General features: G+C 35.4%; 2 protein-coding genes across 2 annotated transcripts in view; one reads left to right on the top strand and one right to left on the bottom strand.

Moving 5' to 3' along the window:
• On the top strand, positions 1-1491 carry LOC135128649 (phenoloxidase-activating factor 2-like). Its single transcript, XM_064055614.1, has 4 exons — positions 1-367; positions 438-791; positions 843-1090; positions 1148-1491. The coding sequence occupies exons 1-4, from the start codon at positions 129-131 to the stop codon at positions 1453-1455; spliced, it is 1149 nt and encodes a 382-aa protein (XP_063911684.1). The 5' UTR covers positions 1-128; the 3' UTR covers positions 1456-1491.
• A 7967-nt stretch (positions 1492-9458) lies between these two features.
• LOC135128655 (uncharacterized) overlaps positions 9459-24470 on the bottom strand; it is a 53823-nt gene continuing 38811 nt past the window's right edge. Inside the window, exons 4-5 of the mRNA XM_064055628.1 lie at positions 20115-20470; positions 9459-10810 (exon numbers count right to left, since the gene is read on the bottom strand). Of these exons, the coding sequence (XP_063911698.1) occupies positions 10384-10810; positions 20115-20470 (783 nt within the window). The 3' untranslated portion in view covers positions 9459-10383. The remainder of the gene's footprint in view (positions 10811-20114; positions 20471-24470) is intronic.

The raw sequence follows: 24470 nt of genomic DNA on the forward strand, positions 1-24470 counted from the left end.
ACTTAGCACACAGTCTGGTTTTTCCAACAACCAGTTCTCTACAAACACGCAGTGATCCTTTAACCTCAAGATAATGACAATCTTTCGTTAAAAATACCACAGTTCGGCAATACTTAGTGGTGTGAATTATGTACGTGAATGTAAATACCATGTGGACGCATTTATTTTTAATTCTTTTGATATCCCTCGCAAACGCGCAAATTTCGCTGGGTCCGAGTAGAAATCGCGACTCCGTGACCTTACCACCAGACAATTTGGACGATTCGATCACCCAAATTTTCAACATTTGCCGCTGTGTCATCTTTTACCAGTGCGATGAAGACAATTTTATTATTCCAGAAGACCAACTTCAAGCTACCCACGCTAGGTAAGTACAGTGACACTAGTGGTCACGTGCCGGTTTGTAGTGGCAATCGTCTTCTTTGTTGTGTTCGCAGACTCCACACAAGTCTGCGATATACTCCCCGTTTAAAATGTTCCAACGAGTTCTACTACTGTTGCAAGAACAAAAACGAAACCCAAATAAATTTCGAGTCGTCTACATCACGACCTCGACCTTTATCACAGGTGACACACACCCCGGTGGTACTTCCGCCGACCCGGCAACCAACTTCATTTACCAACTCCAACTGTGGCCAATCCGGGTACGCTGCGAGCAGTAGACTCATAGAAAAGTTTCCTTGGGTGGTTGCAGTGTTTCGTAAACGAAGAGCTAATGATTATAGATTTATATGTGGGGGTTCTTTAATTCACCCCAGGGTTGTGATGACCGAACAACAGTGCGTTCATTCGTAAGCTTACCTTTCTTTCCTTCGTCGTCAGCTTGATGAGTTTTTTTGAAGAGATACTGCAGACGAGTATAGAGTGGTAGTTGGAAAAGAAGTTTTACTGGACAGTTTGATCGTCCTACCACTCAAAGAAATAATTAAACAGGAGTTGTACCCGTCTGAAGGGGTTAACGATATTGCGTTGCTAGTTCTGAAAACTCCTGTTTCGAACGCAAGGATTGTTTGTCTGCCAAATCCTGAGCAAAATTTCAGTGGTAGGAGATGTACTGCGATTGGTTGGAGTGGGACTACGGGCTCTGGTAGTAAGTATTTATTAGGTTTGTCAGAAATTTGTGTGTTCTATTATTTTTTTATTGGAGCTCGAAAATTAAGGAAAGTTAATTTGCCCATCACTGACTCCCAAGAGTGCCAGAATCTTCTCAGGAATACCTCTTTAGGGCCGAATTTCCAGGTACATCCGTCGTATATTTGTGCCGGAGGTGAAGATGGTGTAGATACGTGCAAGAATGATGGTGGGAGTCCTTTAATGTGTGAAGAAAATGGCCGCTATGTTCAAGCGGGAATAGTGGCTTGGGGGTTGCGATGTGGGCAGAAGGACGTGCCAAGTTTATACACCAATGTGGCGAATTTGGTCACCTGGATTCAGGAAAAACTGAGAGATTTTTGAAATTGTTATAAATTAAAGTTTACTTTTTTTAACTAATTTCATGTTTTACTTGACGTTTCGTAGCCCCTAGAAGATGAAAAAGTAGGTCCCCGATTTCGTCTCTGTATTGTCGAGTGTTAGGTGATTTTAAGCATGTCATGATGCTCCTTTATCAGCAGGTACTTTAATAACCCACCCTTAATTTTATATAAATCTATAAGGGTTGTCAAAATTTGTAAAATTTATCTTACAATATAGTTGGGCTTGTTTAATTGCTTGTACTTCAGGGATAAGGGAAATTATGTCTAAACTTTAAACTAATAATCTTTTCAAGAATGATGATGTGTTTCACGAATTTGAGAAAATTTTAAAGACCCCTGGTATTTTGATTTTTTGGCCTCTGATAGGAAGAATGTGAAAGAACCTCTGGTGTTTTATTTTTCACAGACTTTAAAAGACTCTTGGGAGGCTCTAGTATCTTTTTTTTTTAAGAAACATTTGAATTTTGTCTTAGAAGTAATCTGAAATTGCCTTGGAGGCCTCTAGTGCCAAAAATTTGGGGTTCTTGTGGTTTATTTTCTAAAGAATATTTTTTAAAGAAAATAGCAGATTGATAGGAACCCTTATTGATTTTAGTTCTTGAAGTCTGTTTAAAGTTAAAGTCCAATCCAGCGTAATCATCAACAAATACTGCTTCAGTTGTATTTAGTCTTACACTAGTAAATTCTAGCCCCGCCCACCCACCCTGTTTTTTCTTAGAAGGTATATTATTTATCAAAATTAGTCTTATTTTTATTATCTTATTAGCAAGTAGTTGTTTACTATAAGACTACCTTGCTAGTACTTGCTAAAATAAGGCTGATTTTGGCAATTTATATACCCTATAAAAAAAATTGCCTGCTTTTCTGATTTTTAGTTAATTAAAAAACTGTATTTTTTCGGATTAGATTGTCTTTCATAAGAATTTTTCATTGGTATTAATTTCGAAGAAAAAGAAATAAATTTTAGAGCAAATACTTCGTATAACAAAAAAAAGTTGCGATTGGCGTTTTTTTTTCCTTTTTTCACATCCTAGATTGTATTATTACTTTTTACTCCCATTCCACAGAAGGACTAGCCCCGCCCACCCACCCTGTCTCCTTTTCAGTGATTGATTTTATCCGATCTGAATGAAATGAATAATCTTATACTTAACGGAAGTAGCATTAGTCGTTAGAATGAGAAGAGGGGGGGGGGGGCTAGTACTTACTAAGATAAAACTGATTTTGGCAAATCACATACGTTCCAATAAAATAGAGGGTGGGTGGGCGGGGCTAGTACTTGCTAAGATAACACTGATTTTGGCAAATAACATACTTTCCAAGAAAATAGAGGGCGGGTGGGCGGGGCTAGTACTTGCTAAGATAACACTGATTTTGGCAAATAACATACTTTCCAAGAAAATAGAGGGCGGGTGGGCGGGGCTAGTAGTTGCTAAGATAACACTGATTTTGGCAGTTTTGAGAATTAGCCATGTTTCCAAAGATTTAAATTTTTACCTTCGTATACATTTTTGACCGTGTTTCAACAATTGTTGATAGACTAAATAATCTGAAATGGAGGAAGGGGGCAGGGTGGGCGGGATTAATTATATGTTCTTTTGTAGACTGGGAACGGGAACTAATAGAACGTAGGCTGTTGAAAAAGATAAACAAAAGGTGCTAGTCGTAATTTTTTTGGTACACTATTTGTTATAAGATTTATTTCTTATTTCAGAAGAAAAAAAAATTAAACAACGGGTGGTCGGGCGGGGCTAAGTTTGATTTTTCCAATCTTTTATAAAAAAGCAAAAGCCCCACCCACCCACCCCCTCGTCATTCCAATGACTACTACTAATATTGTTCAGTCATTTACTAAAATTAGTCTGAAATCAAGAAATACTAGCCCCGCCCAGCCGCCCTCTATTTCCTTAGAGGTTATGTGATTGGCCACAATCAGTCTTATCTTAGCAGGTTCTAATGATTTTATTTCTGTTCTGTATAAAATACAGTTTTTATTCAAACCACATAAAGTGAATCACTGAAATGCAGACGGGGTTGGTGGGCGGTATTTACGTTAGGGTATACATAGCCGAAAATTTTATTTTTGAAAACGTGCTGATTCCAGAAATGTAACGTGTTTATCGTAACAGAGCAATAAATGCGTAAAATGTGTTTAGTTAAATTTTGAAAATCGTCGAAAATGGGTCGAAATTTGTATAAAGGAGGTATACATTGTGGAAATTTTCATTTTTGAAAAAGTCGTCTAAAAATTCTTAAAAAATTCAAGGTTATAGATCTTGACGTCCTGATTCCAAAAATACAGAGTGTTTAGTCTTACACTAGCAAGTTCTAGCCCCGCCCACCCGCCTTGTTCTCATTCAAACGATTTTAGTTCTGTTTACTATAAAACCACCTTTCATTAAGACTAGATAAACTGAAATAGAGGAAGGGGGGGTGGGCGGGATTAATTATATGTTCCTTTGTAGAGTGGGAACGGGAACTAATTGAACGTAGGGTGTAAAAAAAAAAATAAAAAAGGTGCTAATCGTAATTTCTATGGCATACTATTTGCTATTAGATTCATTTTTTATTTCAGAAGAAAAAATTTAAAAAACGGGTGGGCGGGCTGGGCTAAGTTTGTTTTTTCCACTGACTACTCCTAATATTGTTCAATCATCTACCAAAATTAGTCTTATCTCAACAAATACTAGCCCCGCCCACCCACCCTCTATTTCCTTACGAAGTTGTGTCATTGGTCACAATCAGTTTTATCTTAGGAAGGTCTAACGACTTTATTTCTGTTCAATATAAGATACAGTTTTTATTCAAACCAGATAAAATGGCGGGGTTGGTGGGCGGTATTTAGGTTAGTCGTCTAAAAATTCTCAAAAATTCAGAGTTTTAGATCTTGATGTCCTGATTCCAAAAATGTAGTGTGTTTATGGTAACGTTGTAATATTTTCGGAATATTCGGTGTAAAATTGGATTTTTAAAAAATTTTTGAAAATTGCGATATTTCAATGGATGATTCTGGAAAAACGGTTGGCGTTATCGAAGAAATCTACAAGAAGATGTATTTAGTTAAATTTCGAAAATCGTCGAAAATGGGTCGAAATTTGTATAAAGGAGGTATACATTGTGGAAATTTTCATTTTTGAAAAAGTCGTCTAAAAATTCTTAAAAAATTCAAGGTTATAGATCTTGACGTCCTGATTCCAAAAATACAGAGTGTTTAGTCTTACACTAGCAAGTTTTAGCCCCGCCCACCCGCCTTGTTCTCATTCAAACGATTTTAGTTCTGTTTACTATAAGACCACCTTTCATTCAGACTAGATAAACTGGAATAGAGGAAGGGACGGTGGGCGATATTAATTATATGTTCGTCTGTAGAGTGGGAACGGGAACTAATAGAACGTAGGCTGTTAAAAAAAAAATAATAAAAAAGGTGCTAATCGTAATTTCTATGGCATATTATTTGCTATTACATTCATTTTTTATTTCAGAAGAAAAAATTTAAAAAACGGGTGGGCGGGCGGGGTTAAGTTTGATTTTTCCACTGACTACTCCTAATATTGTTCAATCATCTACCAAAATTAGTCTTATCTCAACAAATACTAGCCCCGCCCACCCGCCCTCTATTTCCTTACGAGGTTATGTCATTGGTCACAATCAGTTTTATCTTAGCAAGGTCTAACGATTTTATTTCTGTTCAATATAAGATACAGTTTTTATTCAAACCAGATAAAATGGCGGGGTTGGTGGGGAGTATTTAGGTTAGTCGTCTAAAAATTCTCAAAAATCCAGAGTTTTAGATCTTGATGTCCTGATTCTAAAAATGCAGTGTGTTTATGGTAACGTTATAATATTTTCGGAATATTCGGTGTGAAATTGGATTTTTTTTTAATTTTTAAAACTTGCGATATTTCAATAGATGATTCTGGAAAAACGGTTGGAGTTATCGAAGAAATCTACAAGAAGATGTATCTAGTTAAATTTCGAAAATCGTCGAAAATGGGTCGAAATTTGTATAAAGGAGGTATACATTGTGGAAATTTTCATTTTTGAAAAAGTCGTCTAAAAATTCTTAAAAAATTCAAGGTTATAGATCTTGACGTCCTGATTCCAAAAATACAGAGTATTTAGTCTTACACTAGCAAGTTCTAGCCCCGCCCACCCGCCTTGTTCTCATTCAAACGATTTTAGTTCTGTTTACTATAAGACCACCTTTCATTATGACTAGATAAACTGAACTAGAGGAAGGGTTGGTGGGCGGGATTAATTATATGTTCCTTTGTAGAGTGGGAACGGGAACTAATAGAACGTAGGCTGTTAAAAAAAAATAATAAAAAGGTACTAATCTCTATGGCATACTATTTGCTATTAGACGGGTGGGTGGGCGGGGCTAAGTTTGATTTTTCCACTGACTACTCCTAATATTGTTCAAGCATCTACCAAAATTAGTCTTATCTCTACAAATACTAGCCCCGCCCACCCACCTTCTATTTCCTTACGAAGTTGTGTCATTGGTCACAATCAGTTTTATCTTAGCAAGGTCTAACGATTTTATTTCTGTTCAATATAAGATACAGTTTTTATTCAAACCAGATAAAATGGCGGGGTTGGTGGGCGGTATTTAGGTTAGTCGTCTAAAAATTCTCAAAAATTCAGAGTTTTAGATCTTGATGTCCTGATTCCAAAAATGTAGTGTGTTTATGGTAACGTTGTAATATTTTCGGAATATTCGGTGTGAAATTGGATTTTTTTAAAATTTTTGAAAATTGCGATATTTCAATAGATGCTTCTGGAAAAACGGTTGGAGTTATCGAAGACATCTACAAGAAAATGTATTTAGTTAAATTTCGAAAATCGTTCAAAAAGGGTCGAAATTTACATAAAGAGATATACATAATGGAAAATTTCATTTTTGAAAAAGTCGTCTAAAAATTCTTAAAAAATTCAAAGTTATAGATCTTGACGTGCTGCTTCCAAAAATATAGCCATCAGCAAGTTCTACCCCCCCCGGCCGCCCTCTTTTTCCTTAGAGGTTATGTCATTGGTCACAATCAGTCTTATTTCAGCAGGTATTAGCCCCGCCCACCCGCACTGGGTCGAATTCAAGTCCACACATTTTGCACTCAGTCTGCCAATCGTGCCAGAGTCAAAGTGTAAATGAGACTTTACTTCCTGTTGGCAGAACTGACATGATTGGCAATGACATTTAATTTACGTCAAAATTTGTTATTGTTTATTGTGCGCACAAATATTATCAACTTTTTTCACTTGGTACTACTGAATTGGCGACCACCTTAGTCGGAACTTCGAATTTGGTAATTGAATGACACAGATTTTGAAAATTTGAAATGTCAAAATGACAAGAAGGTAAATATATAAATCCCTGTAAAGCAATCTCACCAACCTTTTTCAATTTTAAACAAAAATTTAGTGCGCATATTAATGAATGTATAAAAAAATAGATAATAAGTCAACTATATTAACAGTGGCAGATTTGAAACAATTGAGATTTAAAATGTTTTGAAACGTCAAGTTATAATTAACCAATCTTTATTTTCCCCCCTGTCAACCGTTAGATTTAATACTACGGTATTATCAGTTATATTTTGAGATTATTATATATCATTTTAATAAAATCACTTGAAATTCGTGTAGTGTTGGTTGCATAACCACTATTTATTTTTTATTTTGTAATGAAACTTTTGAGGAAAAAAGCAAGTTAAAAAAGAACCGATATATCTGGTCGTGATGATTAAAAAAAAATCAAGTTGACGTTTGCACATCATTTCTTACAGTAAAAAAATGATGAAATTATGATTTTTAATATTTTAATATCAACAAAATGTTATGCAACCAGTAAATCAGTCACACTTGAAATAATTTTCAGATTCGTTTTTCTAACCTTTGAAAATCTGTCGATCTGTAACTATTTTAAAATAATTTATTTATGCTTTGACAAATTGTCATTTGTAAAAGGTTTCTTTGAAAAATAGAAAGTACAAGTGTATTCTTGGTTGCATAAAATAAGTTTATGTTGAGTTGCTCTAGCACAAGTTGTAACAGAGAGAGTGGGCGAGCCTTACTTTTTGGCACATGATACATTTTTGTAGGGAAATACGGATTTTGCAATTAAGCTCCGCCCCTCGGTCTGACAACAAATGAAAAATTCATCACGATTGAAATCGAGATGGATGGGTGGGGCTTCTCTTTTGGTTTTCTTTTTCAGTTAATACATTTAGTTTTCTCTGTATAACACGTTTACTTAAGAACATATGGTAATTTCTCCCTAATTCTCTCTAACGTTAAAAAAAAAACGTACAGGAAAATTTTTTGACATTTTAACAAAATTGATCAGAATCCGAAAAACTAGAAACCTGAGTTCAATAATTATTTACTGATCGAGAGAAAAAAATTATTATTTCTCGTAGAAAAATAAGGATTTTACAATTAAGCTCCGCCCCTCAGCTTACTACGAATAAAAAAATCATCAGAATTGAGATAGGGTAGGTGGGCGGGGTTATATTTTGTCTTTTTTTTCTTAATACATAGCTATCTTTTCACAACAAGAAACTTAAAACATGGTTAAGATGGTATTTTAACTTTCATGTTGTAAAAAGAAGTCTACACATATTAAAACAAAGAGACAATATGTCTGCCCGCCCACCCACCCTATCTCGATTGTAAAGAATTTTTTTATTCGCCGAGAACCAAGAGGGCGGAGCTTAACTGCAAAATACTTATTTCTTTACAAGAAACTAAAAACATGTTTTTGAGTATCATGTTGTTCAAAGAATACTATGTACATTAAGAAACAAAGGCAAAATTTAAACCCCGCCCACCCACCCAACTCAATTGTGATGATTTTTTTATTCTTAGAAACTTAAAACACGTTCAAAATGGTAAAGTTTTGTGCGGAAATATGGATTTTGCAATTAGGCTCCTCCCCTTGGTCTGCCAACGAATGAAAACTTCACTACTATTTAGATTGGGGCATAGTATTCTTTGAACAACAGGATACTCAAAAAAATGTTTTTAATTTCTCGTAGAGAAATAAGGATTTTGCAGATAAACTCCGCCCTTTTGGCCAACGACGAATAAAAAAAATCATCACAATCGAGATAGGGTGGGTGGGCGGGTCTCCATTTTGCCGTTTTTTTCTTAATGTATGTAGACTTATTACGACAACAAGAAACTTAAAACATGTCTAAAATGGTAATTGAACATCAAAATTACTACGGCAACTTGGCAACGGAGTTTATAAATGGCAATTTTCATCCCTAAAAGCAACGTCAGCGAGAATTTCAACGTCAACAGCAAGTTTACAAGTTCGACTTGAAAACTTGATTTTCCCTAAATTTTAAATTTGGAGCTACCAAAGATTCATTGTCGCCAACTTAAATTTGAATACGGAATGGTACCACTGAATCGGCGGCCATCTTGTTCGTGCAAAAGGTCTCTAAACATGGACAAATGAATAATTATGTTCAAAGGTGTCAAACATAACATTTATGTCTTGACATCTTAATTATAATTCTCAGAAAACTTTCTTTGGCTACTGTTTACCAAATCTGATTCAAATGTTTGGCGCTGTGTCACTTTTAAGCGCTCAAGAATGTTTGGTTATGGTATTTTAAAACGATCAATAATAAATTTTGATGTAAATTAAATGTCACCAATTTCAAGCAAAATTTATTGCTACCAACCGAAATAGTAATTTATCACTATGTATTAAAATCCATTTTCTAAATAATTTAAGTCACCAGGAAACTATCTTCGATCGGTCGTGGATCGGGAACTATCACCTGATTGGAGGAACTTTTCCACTGATATGATTGATTTTTCAGAGATAATTCTGTATTAAATCAGATTTGAATCAGGCGCTCTGCATAGATATTGATTATAAGTTCTTACCTCAGTCTCACTCCACTGTGTTTTAGAAGATGACGTTGATAAAGTATTGACTGCTTGATGTTAGGGTACGGATAGAGAAAATGAATGTATTATATAAAAAATGTTTAATAAATAAAAAACTACATAAAATGTACAATACATAAAAACATATAAAGATTACGAGGTACACGGAAAAGAATTCTCACCGTCCCAAAAAGGCAATAAAACATAAGAAATTGTACCAAGTAATGGATTACTACGAAATTATTTCCGATCCTTAAACCAAGGGGATATGTAATGAAATACAGATCATGAAAAAATGAATAAAACTGAATTAATTAAAAATTAAAAATAATAGTCCTATGTTAAACTTATGATTAGGCACTCAACAAATAATTGTATAAATATAGTTCATATTATATAATGTTTTCATTATAGTTATTATTACTATAATAGTATAGGTATGTCTTAATAGGAAAACATGAACCTTTACTTTTCATGTTTAAATATAAATATATGACAAATTCTAAACTATGCAAGACTACAAACAGTTAATACATAGGTACATAAATAATAATATGCCAAAGTATAATGAATACTAATCTAAGGGGGTATACCTACACGTAAGTGTACCAAAACAATAATGCACACAAAATACAAATACTGAGAGTGGAGCAGATACATTGCCGATAATAACCTACAGATTAAAGCACTATAAATAGGATTGCAACGTAGAGTCGGTGCAACAGACGGTCCGACGGTCCGCCATCGGACTCCGTGATATGTTCCTAAGACTAACAATCTACCTTGCCGATACAATATATTGCGGTAAATGTAAATATACATCATTTTATTTTACTTTACTTTGTAACAGACATCATTTTGGTATTTCCCATATCACTACTACGTTTTCAGCAAACACAAGATTCATTTACAATACAACTAATTCAACTAAGAGAAAAACAGTACAAAATTACTTTGGTCTGTATAAAATACTAATAGTGGAAATGTTACATAGCGTCATCAATTACTTAGTTTGGTCACTATTACTGTCGGAATGATCGGAGTTATTGTTGACTTTACCCTCGTGCTTCTCCTTCTTGATGATGGTAATGTCGGGACAGTTGGCCAATACTGAGTTGCTGGACGTGGATGTGTTGATGGTGCTCGAGAGGAGATTCTTGAAGAGGCTCGTGTTGTTCGACGAGGGCACGTCCGGAAGAACGGTGTCGCCCTCCTCGTCCGAGTCGGCCTCTTCGTAGCACTCGATCGCGTTCGACTGGTTGCTGACGTTCGCTTCGTTGTTGTCGATCTGCGACATGCTTATCAAATAGTTCGACAACGTCTGCGGCGTCACGTTCAACTGCTCGGCGGCCCTGTACAACGTTATCTCCTTCTTCTTCAACTTCAACAACACGTCCGTCGGCCCTTGTTCTGTCCAGAAATCGCGCACTCTGCAAAAGCCAGTCAAAACATCTTCAATCTGTTACCGTGTCCGGGCACTCATTGCCGCTCTCGGCTACGTTACTACTCCCCCCTTCGGACGCATTGCTCGGTCTAAACACAAAAAACATATTCGACCACTCGAAAAATAATTACACTGCAGTTTGATTGCTTGATTTTACAACAAGCTTGAAGCTCGATTATGATTTCTGCAGCTGAAGCTAAATGATGCATGAAACGACAGACGGATGGAAATTGAAAAACCCAAACGACAACGAATACACTAATACAGCATTTCTTTTCTTATGGATGGTGGACGGAGGAGAGAAAATCTAGTTTGAAAATAAATTTCGGTTTGATTCGATTTCAGGGGTTTTTGCGAGACGCGAATTTATTACGAGGCGCTTTTTGGGAGTGTTTTTGCAAGAATTTAAAGGCAATTAGCGCCATCATTTTACGTTCTATGCATTTAAGCGACAAATGATTATTTTTTATCTACTTGGAGTACATAGTCTATGCCGACGGTCCAGACTTTTTTATTGATTTGACTTCCGCTTATTGAATAAAACACTACATTTTATTTTGATTTTCGATATTCTAATTCACATTTGGTTAATTATAATTTGTCTAGAGCTCCCACTAGCTACTGCCTTGTCTAGAGGTTATGAAATATCGAGAAAATATGAAAGTACCAAATTCCTCATTACTGTACGTCCTTTATTAATTTGATCAATAAAAAATATGAATGCAATGATGAATCACAAGTAAAAACTCATCATATTTTGCACATTTTGGGTAGGATTTATTCGGCAAGGGTGGGTGGGCGTTATTTATATTTTGGATTTTTTTTAATTAATATACGTAGCCATCTTTCCACAACAAAAACTTAAAATGTCTAAAATTTTTGTAGGGAAGTATGGATTTTGCAATTAAGCTCCGCCCCTCGGTATGGCAACGAATGAAAACTTCATCACGATATTAAGCCCGACCCATACCTGTCGCGACCTCAATAGTGACCAGTTGTCAGACCAAGGGGCGGAGCATAACTGCAAAATCAATATTTCCCTACAAAAATGTACCATTTTAAAAATGTTGTAAGTTTTTGTTGTGGAAAGGTGACAACGTATAATAAGAAAGAAATGGTAAAATATAAGCCCCGCCCACCCACCCGATCTCAGTCGTGATAATTCTTTTTACTAGTTGTAAGCCGTGGGGCGGAGCTTAATTGCAAATCCTTATTTTTCTACAAGAAATTGCTATGTGAGACATGTTCTTGAGAAAGCCAAAACATAAGCTCTACCTATTTGTTTCGAACTCATCTGGCTTTAATTTTTACTTAATATACTTAGTATTCTTAGAATAACACGATACTGAAAAATATATCTTAATGGTAATTTCTTCTGGAGAAATAAGGGTTTTGAAGCTAAGCTCCACCCTCTTGGCTCACGATGAATAAAAAAATTCATCACAATTGAGACTGGGTGGGTGGGCGGGGTATATATTTTGCACCTTGTTTTAATATACGTAGTCATCTTCAACAAAAACTTAAAACATGTTTAAAATGGTAAATTTTAGTAGGGAAATGCGGATTTTGCAGTTCCGTTTGGCCCCTCGGTTTGGCAACAAATGAAGAATTTATCACGATATTAAGCCCGACCCACGGTTGTAGAATAGATAGGTTGATACACTAGCATACATTTGCATATCCCTGGTTAGCGACGCCAATTGTCGATCGCGTCGCCTGGTTTTTGACGTTTTAGGGACACAGAACTCTATAGGCATCTGTCTATAACCGATGTAATTAATAAAAGAAATCCTACTTATCGACTCCGATCAAATGTCATTTACAAATTTTGTATTGTTCATAAAGCAATGTAAACGAAAATCCCCAAAATAACTAGAATGATTTCCGCTCGACAAGGTAGAGGCGCTAGCTGTATGTGTCCTTTCCATGGATATAGGGATCGAAAAGAAGCGTCGCCATCCCAAGCCATTAGTGTACAAACCTATCTATTCTACAACCGTGGCCCGACCCAATAGTGATCAAGTTTTTATCATTTTAAACATGTTTTAAGTTTCTTCTTGTGAAAATATGATTAGGTGTATTAATAAAAAAAAAGGTAAAATATAAGCCCCGCCCACCCGCCCGATCTCAATTCTGATGATTTTTTATTCGTCTTAAGCCGAGGGGCGGGGTTTAACTGAAAAATCCTTATCTTTCTACTATGTGAAAACATGTTCTTGGATGATCGTGTTGTTGAAAGCAAACTATATGTATTAAGTACAAAAGAAAGCTAAAACATAAACTCCACCCATTCGTCTCGATCTCAATCTGGTTTTAATTTTTACCTTATATACTTAGCATTTTTTGAACAACACTATATTCAAAAATATATCTTGCGTGGATATTTCTTCTGGAGAAACAAGGGTTTTGCAATTAAGCTCCGCCCTCTTGGCGCACGACGAATAAAAAAAATCATTACAATTGAGACAGGGCGGGTGGGCGGGGCTTACATTATGCCCTTTTTTTTAATATACGTAGTCATCTTTCCACAAGAAACACTTAAAGCATGTTTAAAATGGTAAATTCTTTAGGAAAATACGGATTTTGCAGTTACGTTTCGCCCCTCGATATGGCAACGAATGAAAAATTCATCATGACATTAAGCCCGACCCATATCTGTCCAGACCTCAATAGTGATGAAGTTTTCATTCGTTGTCAGACCAAGAGGCGGAGCATAACTGCAAAATTCATATTTCCCTGCAACAATTTACCATCTTAAACATGTTTGTTTCTTGTTGTGAAAAGATGACTACGTATCTATATTAATTAAAAAAGCCAAAAATATAAGCCCCGCCCACCCACTCGACCTCAGTCGTGATGATTTTTTTTGCTCGTCGTACGCCGTGGGGCGGAGCTTAATTGCAAAATCCTTATTTTTCTACCAGAAATTGCTATGTGAAACATGTTCATGAGTAGTCGTATTGTTCAAAGCAAACTATATAAAAGTACAAAAGAAAGCCAAAACATAAGCCCTACCCATTCGTCTCGATCTCATCTGCCTTTACCTAATATACTTAGAATTCTTTGAAAAACACGATACTCAAAAATATATCTTACGTGGAAATTTCTTCTGAAGAAATAAGGGTTTTGCAATTAAGCTCCGCCCTCTTGGCTCATAACGAATAAAAAAAATCATCACAATTCATCATTATGTTTTAAGTTTCTTCTTGTAAAAAAATGACTAAGTATATTAATAAAAAAAGGCAAAATATAAGCCCCGCCCACCCACCCGATCTCAATCGTGATTATTTTTCTTTACTCTTCGTAAGCCGTGGGGCGGGGCTTAATTGCAAAATCCTCATTTTCTACGAGAAATTGCTATGTGAAACATGTTCCTGAGTAATGCAAACTATATGTATGTTTTAACTACAAAAGAAAGTCAAAAAATAGGATCTGGCTTTAATTTTTTCTTAATATACTTAGTATTCTTTGCACAACACGATACTCAAAAATATATCTTATATGCAATTAAGCTCTGCCCTCTTGGCTCACAATGAATAAAAAAAAATAATTACAATTGAGACAGGGTGGGTGGGCGGGGCTTATATTTTTTTATTTCTTTCTTAATATACGTAGTCATCTTTCCACAACAAAAACTTAAAACATTTTTAAAATGGTACATTTTTGTAGGGATTTTGCAGTTACGTTTCTCCCTTTGGTTTGGCAACGAATGAAAAATTCATCACGAGATTAAGCCCACCTACGCTGGCCCCGACCTCAATAGAGATAAAGTTTTCATTCGTTGTCAGACCGAGGAGTGGAGCATAACTGCAAAAGCTATATTTCGCCACAAAAATTGACCATATTTATGTTTCTTGTTGTGAAAATATGACTACATATATTAATTTAAAAAAGGACAAAATATAAGCCCCGCCCACCCACCCTGTCTCCATCGTGACGATTTTTTTTACTCGTCGTAAGCCATAGGGCGGAGCTTAACTGCAAAATCCTTATTTTTCGACTAGAGATTGCTATGTGAAACATATTCTTGAAAAGCCAAAACATAAGCTCTACCCATTCGTATCGATCTCATTCTGATTTTAATTGTTACTTAATATACATAGTTCATTACTTTGAACAAAACGATACTCAAAAATAGATCTTAATGGTAATTTCTTCTGGAGAAATAAGGGTTTTGCAGTTAAGCTCCGCCCTCTTGACTCGCGATGAATAAAAAAATCATCACAATTGAGACAGGGTGGGTGGGCGGGGCTTATATTTTGTCATTTTTTTTTCTTAACATACGTAGCCATCTTTCCAAAACAAATACAGAAAACATGTATAAAATTGTACATTTTTACAGGGATTTTGCAGTAATGTTTCGCTCCTCGGTTTGATAACGAATGAAAAATTCATTACGAGATCAAGCCCACCCACACTTGCCCGGACCTCAATACTGATGAAGTTTTCATTCGTTGTCAGACCGAGGGGTGGAGCATAACTGCAAAATTTATATTTCGCTACAAAAATTGACCATTTTAAATATTTATGTTTCTTGTTGTGAAAATATGACTACGTATATTAATTAAAAAAAAGGCAAAATATAAGCCCCGCCCACCCACCCTGTCTCAGTCGTGACGATTTTTTTTACTCGTCGTAAGCCATAGGGCGGAGCTTAACTGCAAAATCCTTATTTTTCTACAAGAGATTGCTATGTGAAACATATTCTTGGAAAGACAAAAAACATAAGCTCTACCCATTCGTCTAGATCTCAATCTGATTTTAATTGTTCCTTAATATACTTAGTTAATTACTTTGAACAACACGATACTCAAAAATAGATCTTAATGGTAATTTCTTCTGGAGAAATAGGGGTTTTGCAGTTAAGCTCCGCCCTCTTGACTCACGATGAATAAAGAAATCATCACAATTGAGACAGGGTGGGTGGGCGGGACTTATGTATTGCCATTTTTTGTCTTAACAGACGTAGTCATCTTTCCAGAACAAAAACTTAAAACATGTTTAAAATTGTACATTTTTATAGGGATTTTGCAGTTATGTTTCGCCCCTCGGTTTGGTAACGAATGAAAAATTAATCACGAGATTAAGGCCACCTACGCTGGCCCCGACCTCAATAGGGATAAAGTTTTCATTCGTTGTCAGACCGAGGGGCGGAGCATAACTACAAAATCTATATTTCGCTACAAAAATTGACCATTTTAAATATTTATGTTTCTTGTTGTGAAAATATATTAATTAAAAAAAGGCAAAATGTTAGCCCCGCCCACCCACCCTGTCTCAGTCGTGACGATTTTTTTTACTCGTTGTAAGCTGTGGGGCGGAGCTTAACTGCAAAATCCTTATTTTTCTACAAGAGATTGCTATGTGAAACATATTCTTGAAAAGCCAAAACATAAGCTCTACCCATTCGTCTCGATCTCAATCTGATTTTAATTGTTCCTTAATGTACTTAGTTAAATACTTTGAACACGATACTCAAAAATAGATCTTAATGGTAATTTTTTCTGGAGAAATAACGGTTTTGCAGTTAAGCTCCGCCCTCTTGACTCACGATGAATAAAGAAATCACCACAATTGAGACAGTGTGGGTGGGCGGGGCCTATATTTTGGCTTTTTTTTTCTTAACAGACGTAGTCATCTTTCCAGAACAAAAACTTAAAACATGTTAAAAATTGTACATTTTTATAGGGATCTTGTAGTTACGTTTCGCCCCTAGGTTTGGTAACGAATGAAAAATTCATCACGAAATTAAGCCCACCCATACTTGTCCCTACCTCAATAGTGATGAAGTTTTCATTCGTTGTCAGACCGAGGGGCGGAGCATAACTGCAAAATCTATATTTCGCTACAAAAATTGACCATTTTAAATATTTATGTTTCTTGTTGTGAAAATATGACTATGTATATGAATTAAAAAAAGACAAAATATAAGCCCCGCCCACCCACCCTGTCTCAGTCGTGACGATTTTTTTTACTCGTCGTAAGCCATAGGGCGGAGCTTAACTGCAAAATCCTTATTTTTCTACAAGAGATTGCTATGTGAAACATTCTTGAAAAGCCAAAACATAAACTCTACCCATTCGTCTAGATCTCAATCTGATTTTAATTGTTACTTAATATACTTAGTTAATTACTTTGAATCACACGATACTCAAAAATAGATCTTAATGGTAATTTCTTCTGGAGAAATAAGGGTTTTGCAGTTAAGCTCCGCCCTCTTGACTCACGATGAATAAAGAAATCATCACAATTGAGACAGGGTGGGTGGGCGGGGCCTATATTTTGGCTTTTTTTTTCTTAACATACGTAGCCATCTTTCCAGAACAAAAACTTAAAACATATTTAAAATTGTACATTTTTATAGGGATTTTGCAGTTATGTTTCGCCCCTCGGTTTGGTAACGAATGAAAAATTCATCACGAGATTAAGCCCACCCACCCTTGCTCCGACCTCAATAGTGATAAAGTTTTGATTCGTTGTCAAACGGAGGGGCGGAGCGTAACTGCAAAATTTATATTTCGCTACAAAAATTGACTATTTTAAATATTTATGTTTCTGGTTGTGAAAATATGTCTATGTATAATAATTAAAAAAAATTCAAAATATAAGCCCCGCCCACCCACCCTGTCTCAGTCGTGACGATTTTTTTTTACTCGTCGTAAGCCATAGGGCGGAGTTTAACTGCAAAATCCTTATTTTTCTACAAGAGTTTGCTATGTGAAACATATTCTTGAAAAGCCAAAACATAAGCTCTACCCATTCGTCTCGATCACAATCTGATTTTAATTGTTACTTAATATATTTACTTAATTACTTTGAACAACACGATACTCAAAAATATGTCTTAATGGTAATTTCTTCTGGAGAAAGAAGGGTTTTGCAGTTAAGCTCCGCCCTCTTGACTCACGATGAATAAAGAAATCATCACAATTGAGACAGGGTGGGTGGGCGGGCTTAGATTTCGCCTTTGTTTCTACAAAAAAAATAAAAAATTTAACATGTAAGTATACAGAATTCGTCATTTAGTCTTTAATTAGGTAAGTGCTGTAAAAACATAGCGTTTGCCTTTTCTCTTGATCCATGTATTCCAAATTTTGAGTACAATCAACTAGAATTAGGATGAAGACATTACTGGGTAATTTACTCCTTTGCATTATTTTATGTTAACTGCTAAGAATAATTTTACAGTAAGTATAATAACAAATGTTGATAGGATTATTAAAGTAAAAACTGAATTGTTACTTATGCAAATATGAATTTTAAATTTGACTATACTGACTATGTTTATTTAATACTGCAATAATAATTACTTACTTCAATGCTCGTTGTGAAAAGAAGACTACGAATATTAAGAAAAAAATGGACAAAATATAAGCCCCACCCACCCACCCTTTCTCAATTGTGATGACTTTTTTTATTTGTCGTGAGTCGGAAGGCGGAGCTTAATTGCAAAATCCTTATTTTTCCACAATAGATTGACTATGTTTATTAAATTCTGAAATAATAATTCTTTAGTTCAGTGCTTTGAATCGTACTTATTGGAATGGAAAATACAAAGTGTGAAATTACTGGCAACAGTTTTTGTCGGATTTTCTAACCTTACATTAAAAATAACTTAACCTAATATGATAAATTTCATTTGAACGGTATATAATTACTGCATTAAAAAACTAATCTAGTATGCCGGATACAGTTACTAAAACCTTACCGCAACAAAATACCCAAAGTTTGGTCATTAAGGTTGTGAATTGTCAAAATGGTGAAAAATTCATTGGGCAGCAAAATTTTATTTAACGTCCAGGTTGTAAACACAGTTTTTGAAGAAATTTAAAAAATGCCAATTATAAAAATAACCTGAAAAGTATTTTTATCAAAGTAACTAGATTTATTACCTGGAAGTTAGTACAGCCCAGAAAATTTCTGAAAAGTTTGACACCGACAATTCACAACTTTAGCAAACAAACTTTAAGTATAGTTGTCGCTAAAACTTTATTTCTGGTGGTATTAATTATGCTGGTAATATTGACACCTTTACAAAGAGCTCTCATTACACGATTCTAACATCCAAGTAGGCACGGTCATGCTCACAGTAATGCCAACAAAAATTCAAATGTCATAATTAGTGACAATTAATTTTTTGGTGGAATATTTTGTTCTTTTTTGCGGTTCCTGTTTCATTAAAACAGATTTAATTTAAAATTTTTGAATTTTCATTCTGAAGGAACAATCCCCTCAAACCCCGAATGGATAAAACGTCAATTTTGTCAATTATGTTTTCTATTACAACACAAGACGACGAAGCCATCAACTCTAAAACATGCCTTTAAGCCATTATTCCGTGATCAGTATTGGCAAATCCCCCTGATACCATTTTTTTTTGTTTCAGTCGAGATGGTTTTTTTAACAGAGAAATGTCTCATATGAGGTGATTTAGTTCCGACTGAATCGTTTCGTTCTTGTTTATGAGACCTCGTCAAACTCCAATTTCTTGACCACATTTTGTGCGGAGTTTTTGTGTAAATGTATTTTTTTAATGTGAAATTTGATTAATTTATTAGTACTTTAATTTCGTCCGACATAGTTTATACAACAAAATATTTGAAACTTAACCTAAATGCACATGGTTTCCATAAGAAAAGAAATGCTAATCTAAAAGCTACAAATGTCAGAAGGAACTCCAGATGTGAACATATTTCGTCATATTTATAAACTATTAACAAGTACATTAATAACAAACGAACGATAAAACAATAAAAGTAAAATTTTCAGTGGAAAAATAAACGAAAAACCAACGCCACAACAGAATTACAAAAACATGTTCACAACTCTCCATCTTGCGACATTCCTCCTTGAACATTCAGCCGTTTCCATCGCTGCAAAAAACCAACTTATGATCGCCCTCTACCCTAAAAATTCAACACACCCAATTATTTCATGGAATGCCATACGTCTATAGTTAGTTGATGGACATCGACAACAATGCACCCTCAAAAATTCCGACTGCGCATGAAATGAAATGCCAAACCCACCACCAACAAAAACAGTTTCTGTCATTTCAAAAAATGATAATACCAAAACCGACTTGTCCTGTCGTACTTAATTCCGACAGCACAAACCAGCCTTTTCGTGCTCTCGTCGCTCCAAAGCGACTAAACCACTCCGTGTAGGCAAAAAACCTTCAAAACGTGCTAGCAAAACTCCGAGAACGGCATCAATTGCATGGACAACCGTACAACACCGAACAGTAACGACAGAACGAGAGACTAACTAATAACAGGCGGAATAATTACCGATAGGGATGCTTCAAGCAACCGTACGAGTCCCGATATCTTCCGTAGAGGGTTCCGTATGAGACGCCTAGCAGCTCAGCTGCCACCTTCATCTCGAGATTTTTAGTCTTGATGGCGTCCATTACGCGTTTCGTGAAGGGCTCTTCCCAGAATTGCTGCCGCCGGCCTGTGTTCAGATAGTCGTTCATTTTGATTACGTCTGGCCATTCTTTTTCCAGGGCCGGCGTCAGGAATGACTGTGCACCTGATGTCGTTACGTTTTGTACGGATTTCATCGAGCCTGTCCGAGAGGTGTTGTCGTGCTTTGAGTCGCTCGGCGAAAACTGCTCGTCTATGAGGACGTCGTCGTCCTGCGGCTGGAAGAACAAGGTTCGTTAGTTTACATTGAACTATACACCGGGATCCAACTTAGGACCTTCACGTTTCCTATAGTCTATTAACGACATTGTCGACTACAAATCAGATAAAGGTCAAGTATTTTTTTATTCTATTTAGGTCAGCTGCAAACTTAGACTTGACATGCAAAGAACGGAATCCATTTTAGTGCCACAATTAAAAATTTTAAAGCATTTTCGTCCAACGCCCCCTTAATTGTCGCCACAAGAATGCAATTATAACGTAGCGTTTTAATTGAACAACCGCGTTTGGCCTAGCAGCCTTTTTATTTACAGATATGTGTAAGTTAATACTCGTGTAATGAAAGATAGTTCAAGATTATGTAAAACAGAAAGCTACTGCACGAACTACAATGTTTATGTAATTACAGTTATTAGAGAATGCTTATTTTAATGAAACTTTTGTATTGTAACAAACCGCTGCATTCTCAGAACGTCACATGGATTCCATAAACGTTGTCGTTTTTTTTAGTAATCGAATTTGCATCAGTTGTGATTGCGGGAAATTTTTATGCATCACTGGTGGAACTGTGAACAAGGATGTTAAGATTGCTTGATAACAAATGAAGTGTTTCTGTACCATTAAACACTAGAAGTATTGTTTTTATTTCAATTATACCTACTGGGTATACCCAATTAGTGGTTAGGGTGACCTGCATTTTATTAAAGTGGGTTTACCCTTTTTTTTTAATCAATCAAACACATCAGACTTTCCACATTTTATAAAAATACCGCACATTATAATACATGTTAGTGGTTTCAGCGAGGTATATTTATGGCAAGAAATTGAAAACGTTAATAAAGTCTGGTAATCCTTGCACATTAATTTTAATACAATGTAAACCTACCCAAGCGGCATTTTTCATTTAGACCACAGCACTAGATGCATATTTTTTAGGATTCTTGTAGAGCTTGTTTTTTGAATTATTTATTAATTATAATTTAATCACCCATGTTTTGCCAGTGTCTATGATTCGAACGCAATGTTTAATAAATTTTAAAAACATTAATAAGCAAGTCAAAAATGTGTAATTTTTATAAAATAATAACACAGAGCAAGTTTATTGCTTCATAGGATAAGCCGTCCCTGGAAACTGATTAACAAATGCATCAAAAGTGTGAATTCACTGATAAAGGACAAGGTTATGTCTCTATTTCTAGCGAGTTTTCCCATTTGAAAATATTTGACACTATTTCAGCAAGGACACGTATGTCAATTCCGATACGTGCAGGATAACAATAATGATGATAATAATAATACAACACTGGAGTATACCGTTCTTGAGATTTGATCAATAAAAAATATACAGATAACAAGAGTCGTAGTTTAAAATAAAAAAAGAAGTCGGCTAGTTAGTGCCTCAAATATTGCCACGGAGACGTAATCAGACTGCCACTTATACTAGTATAAATGGTGATCATACAGTTCGATTTTTTTTGCGAAAATTTAGACATCTAGGAGAAAAAATCAAAGCGGATTCATACGCCACAAGTATAGGAGTATATTATTGTTTAACATTTAAACCATTTTAACATACACTGCGTTTAAAAAAATCAATCACCCTGCAGGAGGCTATTATGTCCCACCTATCTGCAACTGTGGACGTAATTTATTTAACGTGTTGGGACAAAGAGATAAATGACGTTTTTTACCCAAAGAAGAATATCGGGGATTTTTCTGTGTATTGGTTTCGAAGCAATTTGAAAGAATCTCGAGAACTACTCCCATTTTTGTTTTTGAAGTAATTTGAAAGAATCTCGGGAAATCCTTTTGTATTTATGCCTAATTCTTGAAGTAGTTTTAAGAACCTCGGATACTCCTTTTGTTTTTGAAGTATGAATATCGGAGTTCTTTTGTATCTGGTTTTTGAAGTACTTAATTTGAGAGAACTTCGAGGACTTTTTTGTTTTTGAAGAAGTTTTGAAAGAATCTCGAGGGCCTCTTGTATCTGATTTTTGAAGTAACTACTTTGGGAGAAAATTAGGTACCCCTTGTGTCTGGTTTTTGCAGTAGTTTGAAAGAATCTCAGAGACCCCCTGTGGCTCATTCCTTGTTTTTTCTTGAAGTACGAGGTTTGAAACAATCTCAGGGACCTTTTGTGTCTAGTTTTTGAAGTAGTTCGGAAGAATCTCGCGGACCTCTTGTGCCTAGTTTTTGAAGTAGTTTTAAGAATCTCGGATACTCCTTTTGTTTTTGAAGTATGAATATCGGAGACCATTTGTGTCTAGTGTTTAAAGTAGTTTTAAGAATCTTGGCTACTCCTTTTGTTTTTGAACTATGAATCTTGTGTTTTGTATTTGAAGTAGTTTGAAAGAATCTCGGGGACTACTGTTGTTTTGTTTTTGCAGTAGTTTGAGAAAATCTTGAGGATACCTTCTCTTGTTTTTGAGTAATTTAAAAAAATCTCGAGGATTCCTTGGGTTTTTTTTGAAGTATGTAATTTGAAAGAATCTCGGGGGCTTCTTCTATCTGGTTTTTGAAGTACCTAGTTTGAGGGAATTCCCTTTTCGTTTTGGAAGAACTTTTGAAAGAACCCCCTGTGGCTCTTGCTTTTGAAGTAGTTTGAAAGAATCTCGGAAACCCCATTTGTTTTGTTATTGCAGAAGTTTTGAAAAAATCTCGGAGACCATTTGTGTTTTGTTTTTGAAGTAATTTGAAAGAATTTCGGGGACCTCTTGTGCCTGGTTTTTGAAGTAGTTTTAAGAATCTCGCGTCCTACTTTTGTTTTTGAACTGTGAATCTCGGAGACCACTTATGTCTACTTTTTGAAGTTATTTGAAAGAATCTCGAGGACCACTGTTGTTTTGTTTTTTTGAAAGAATCTCGGAGGTTTTTTTTATTAGGTTTTTTTTGAAGTATACAATTTGAAAGAATTTCGGGGACCTCTTGTATTTGATTTTTGAAGTAACAATTTGAAGGAATCACTTGTTTTTGCAGTAATTTAAAAAATCTCGAGGATTCCTTGGGTTTTTTCTTGAACTATGTAATTTGAAAGAATCTCGTGAGCCCCTTGTATCTGGTTTTTGAAGTAGCTAATTTCGGAGAATTTTGAGGACCCTTTTTGTTTTGGAAGAAGTTTTGAAAGAATCTCGGAGATCCCCCGAGGCTCTTGTTTTTGAAGTAACTTAGTTTGGGAGAAAATCAGGAACCTCTTGTGTCTGGTTTTTGAAGTTGTTTGAAAGAATCTCGGGAAAAACTTTTGTTTTGCTTTTGAAGTAGTTTGAAAGAATCTCGAAGACCCTTTTTGTTTTATTTTTGAAGTATGTAGTTTGAAAGAATCTTGGGGACTTCTTGTGTCTAGTTTTTGAAGTAGTTTTAAGGATCTCGGATACTTTTTTTGTTTTTGAATTATGAATCTCGGAGACCTTTCAGGTTTTTTTTTGAAATATACAATTTGAAAAAATTTAGGGGGTCCATTGTATCTGATTTTTGAAATACCTAGTTTGAAGGAATCTTAGCGATCACCTTTTGTTTTGTTTTTGGCAGTAATTTGAAAAAAATCTTTGGGTACCATCTCTTGTTTTTGAAGTAATTTAAAAAAATCTCCAGGATCCCTTGGGTTTTTCTTTTGAAGTATGTGATTTGAAAGAATCTCGGAGGCCCCTTGTATCTGGTTTTTGAAGTACCTAGTTTGAGAGAACTCTCTTTTCGTTTTGGAAGAAGTTTTGAAAGAATTTTGGACTCTCTGTGGCTCTTGTTTTTGAAGTAATTTGAAAGAATCTCGAGGGCCTACTTTTTGAAGTAACTAGTTTGGGAGAAAATCAGAGACCCCTTGTGTCTGGTTTTTGAAGTAGTTTTAAAGAATCTCGGTAACTTCATTTGTTTTGTTTTTGAAGAAGTTTTGAAAAAATCTCGAAGACCCCCTGCAGCTTTTTTTTTAAGTGATTAGAAACAATCTCGAGAACCACTTTCCTTTTTGTTTTTGAAGTAGTTCGAAAGAATCTCGGGGACCTCTTGGGA

Source organism: Zophobas morio, unplaced genomic scaffold (assembly GCF_036711695.1).
Source record: "Zophobas morio isolate AGI-343-1 ecotype UQ-CSIRO unplaced genomic scaffold, CSIRO_AGI_Zmor_V1 ptg000014l, whole genome shotgun sequence".
NCBI lineage: Eukaryota > Metazoa > Arthropoda > Insecta > Coleoptera > Tenebrionidae > Zophobas > Zophobas morio.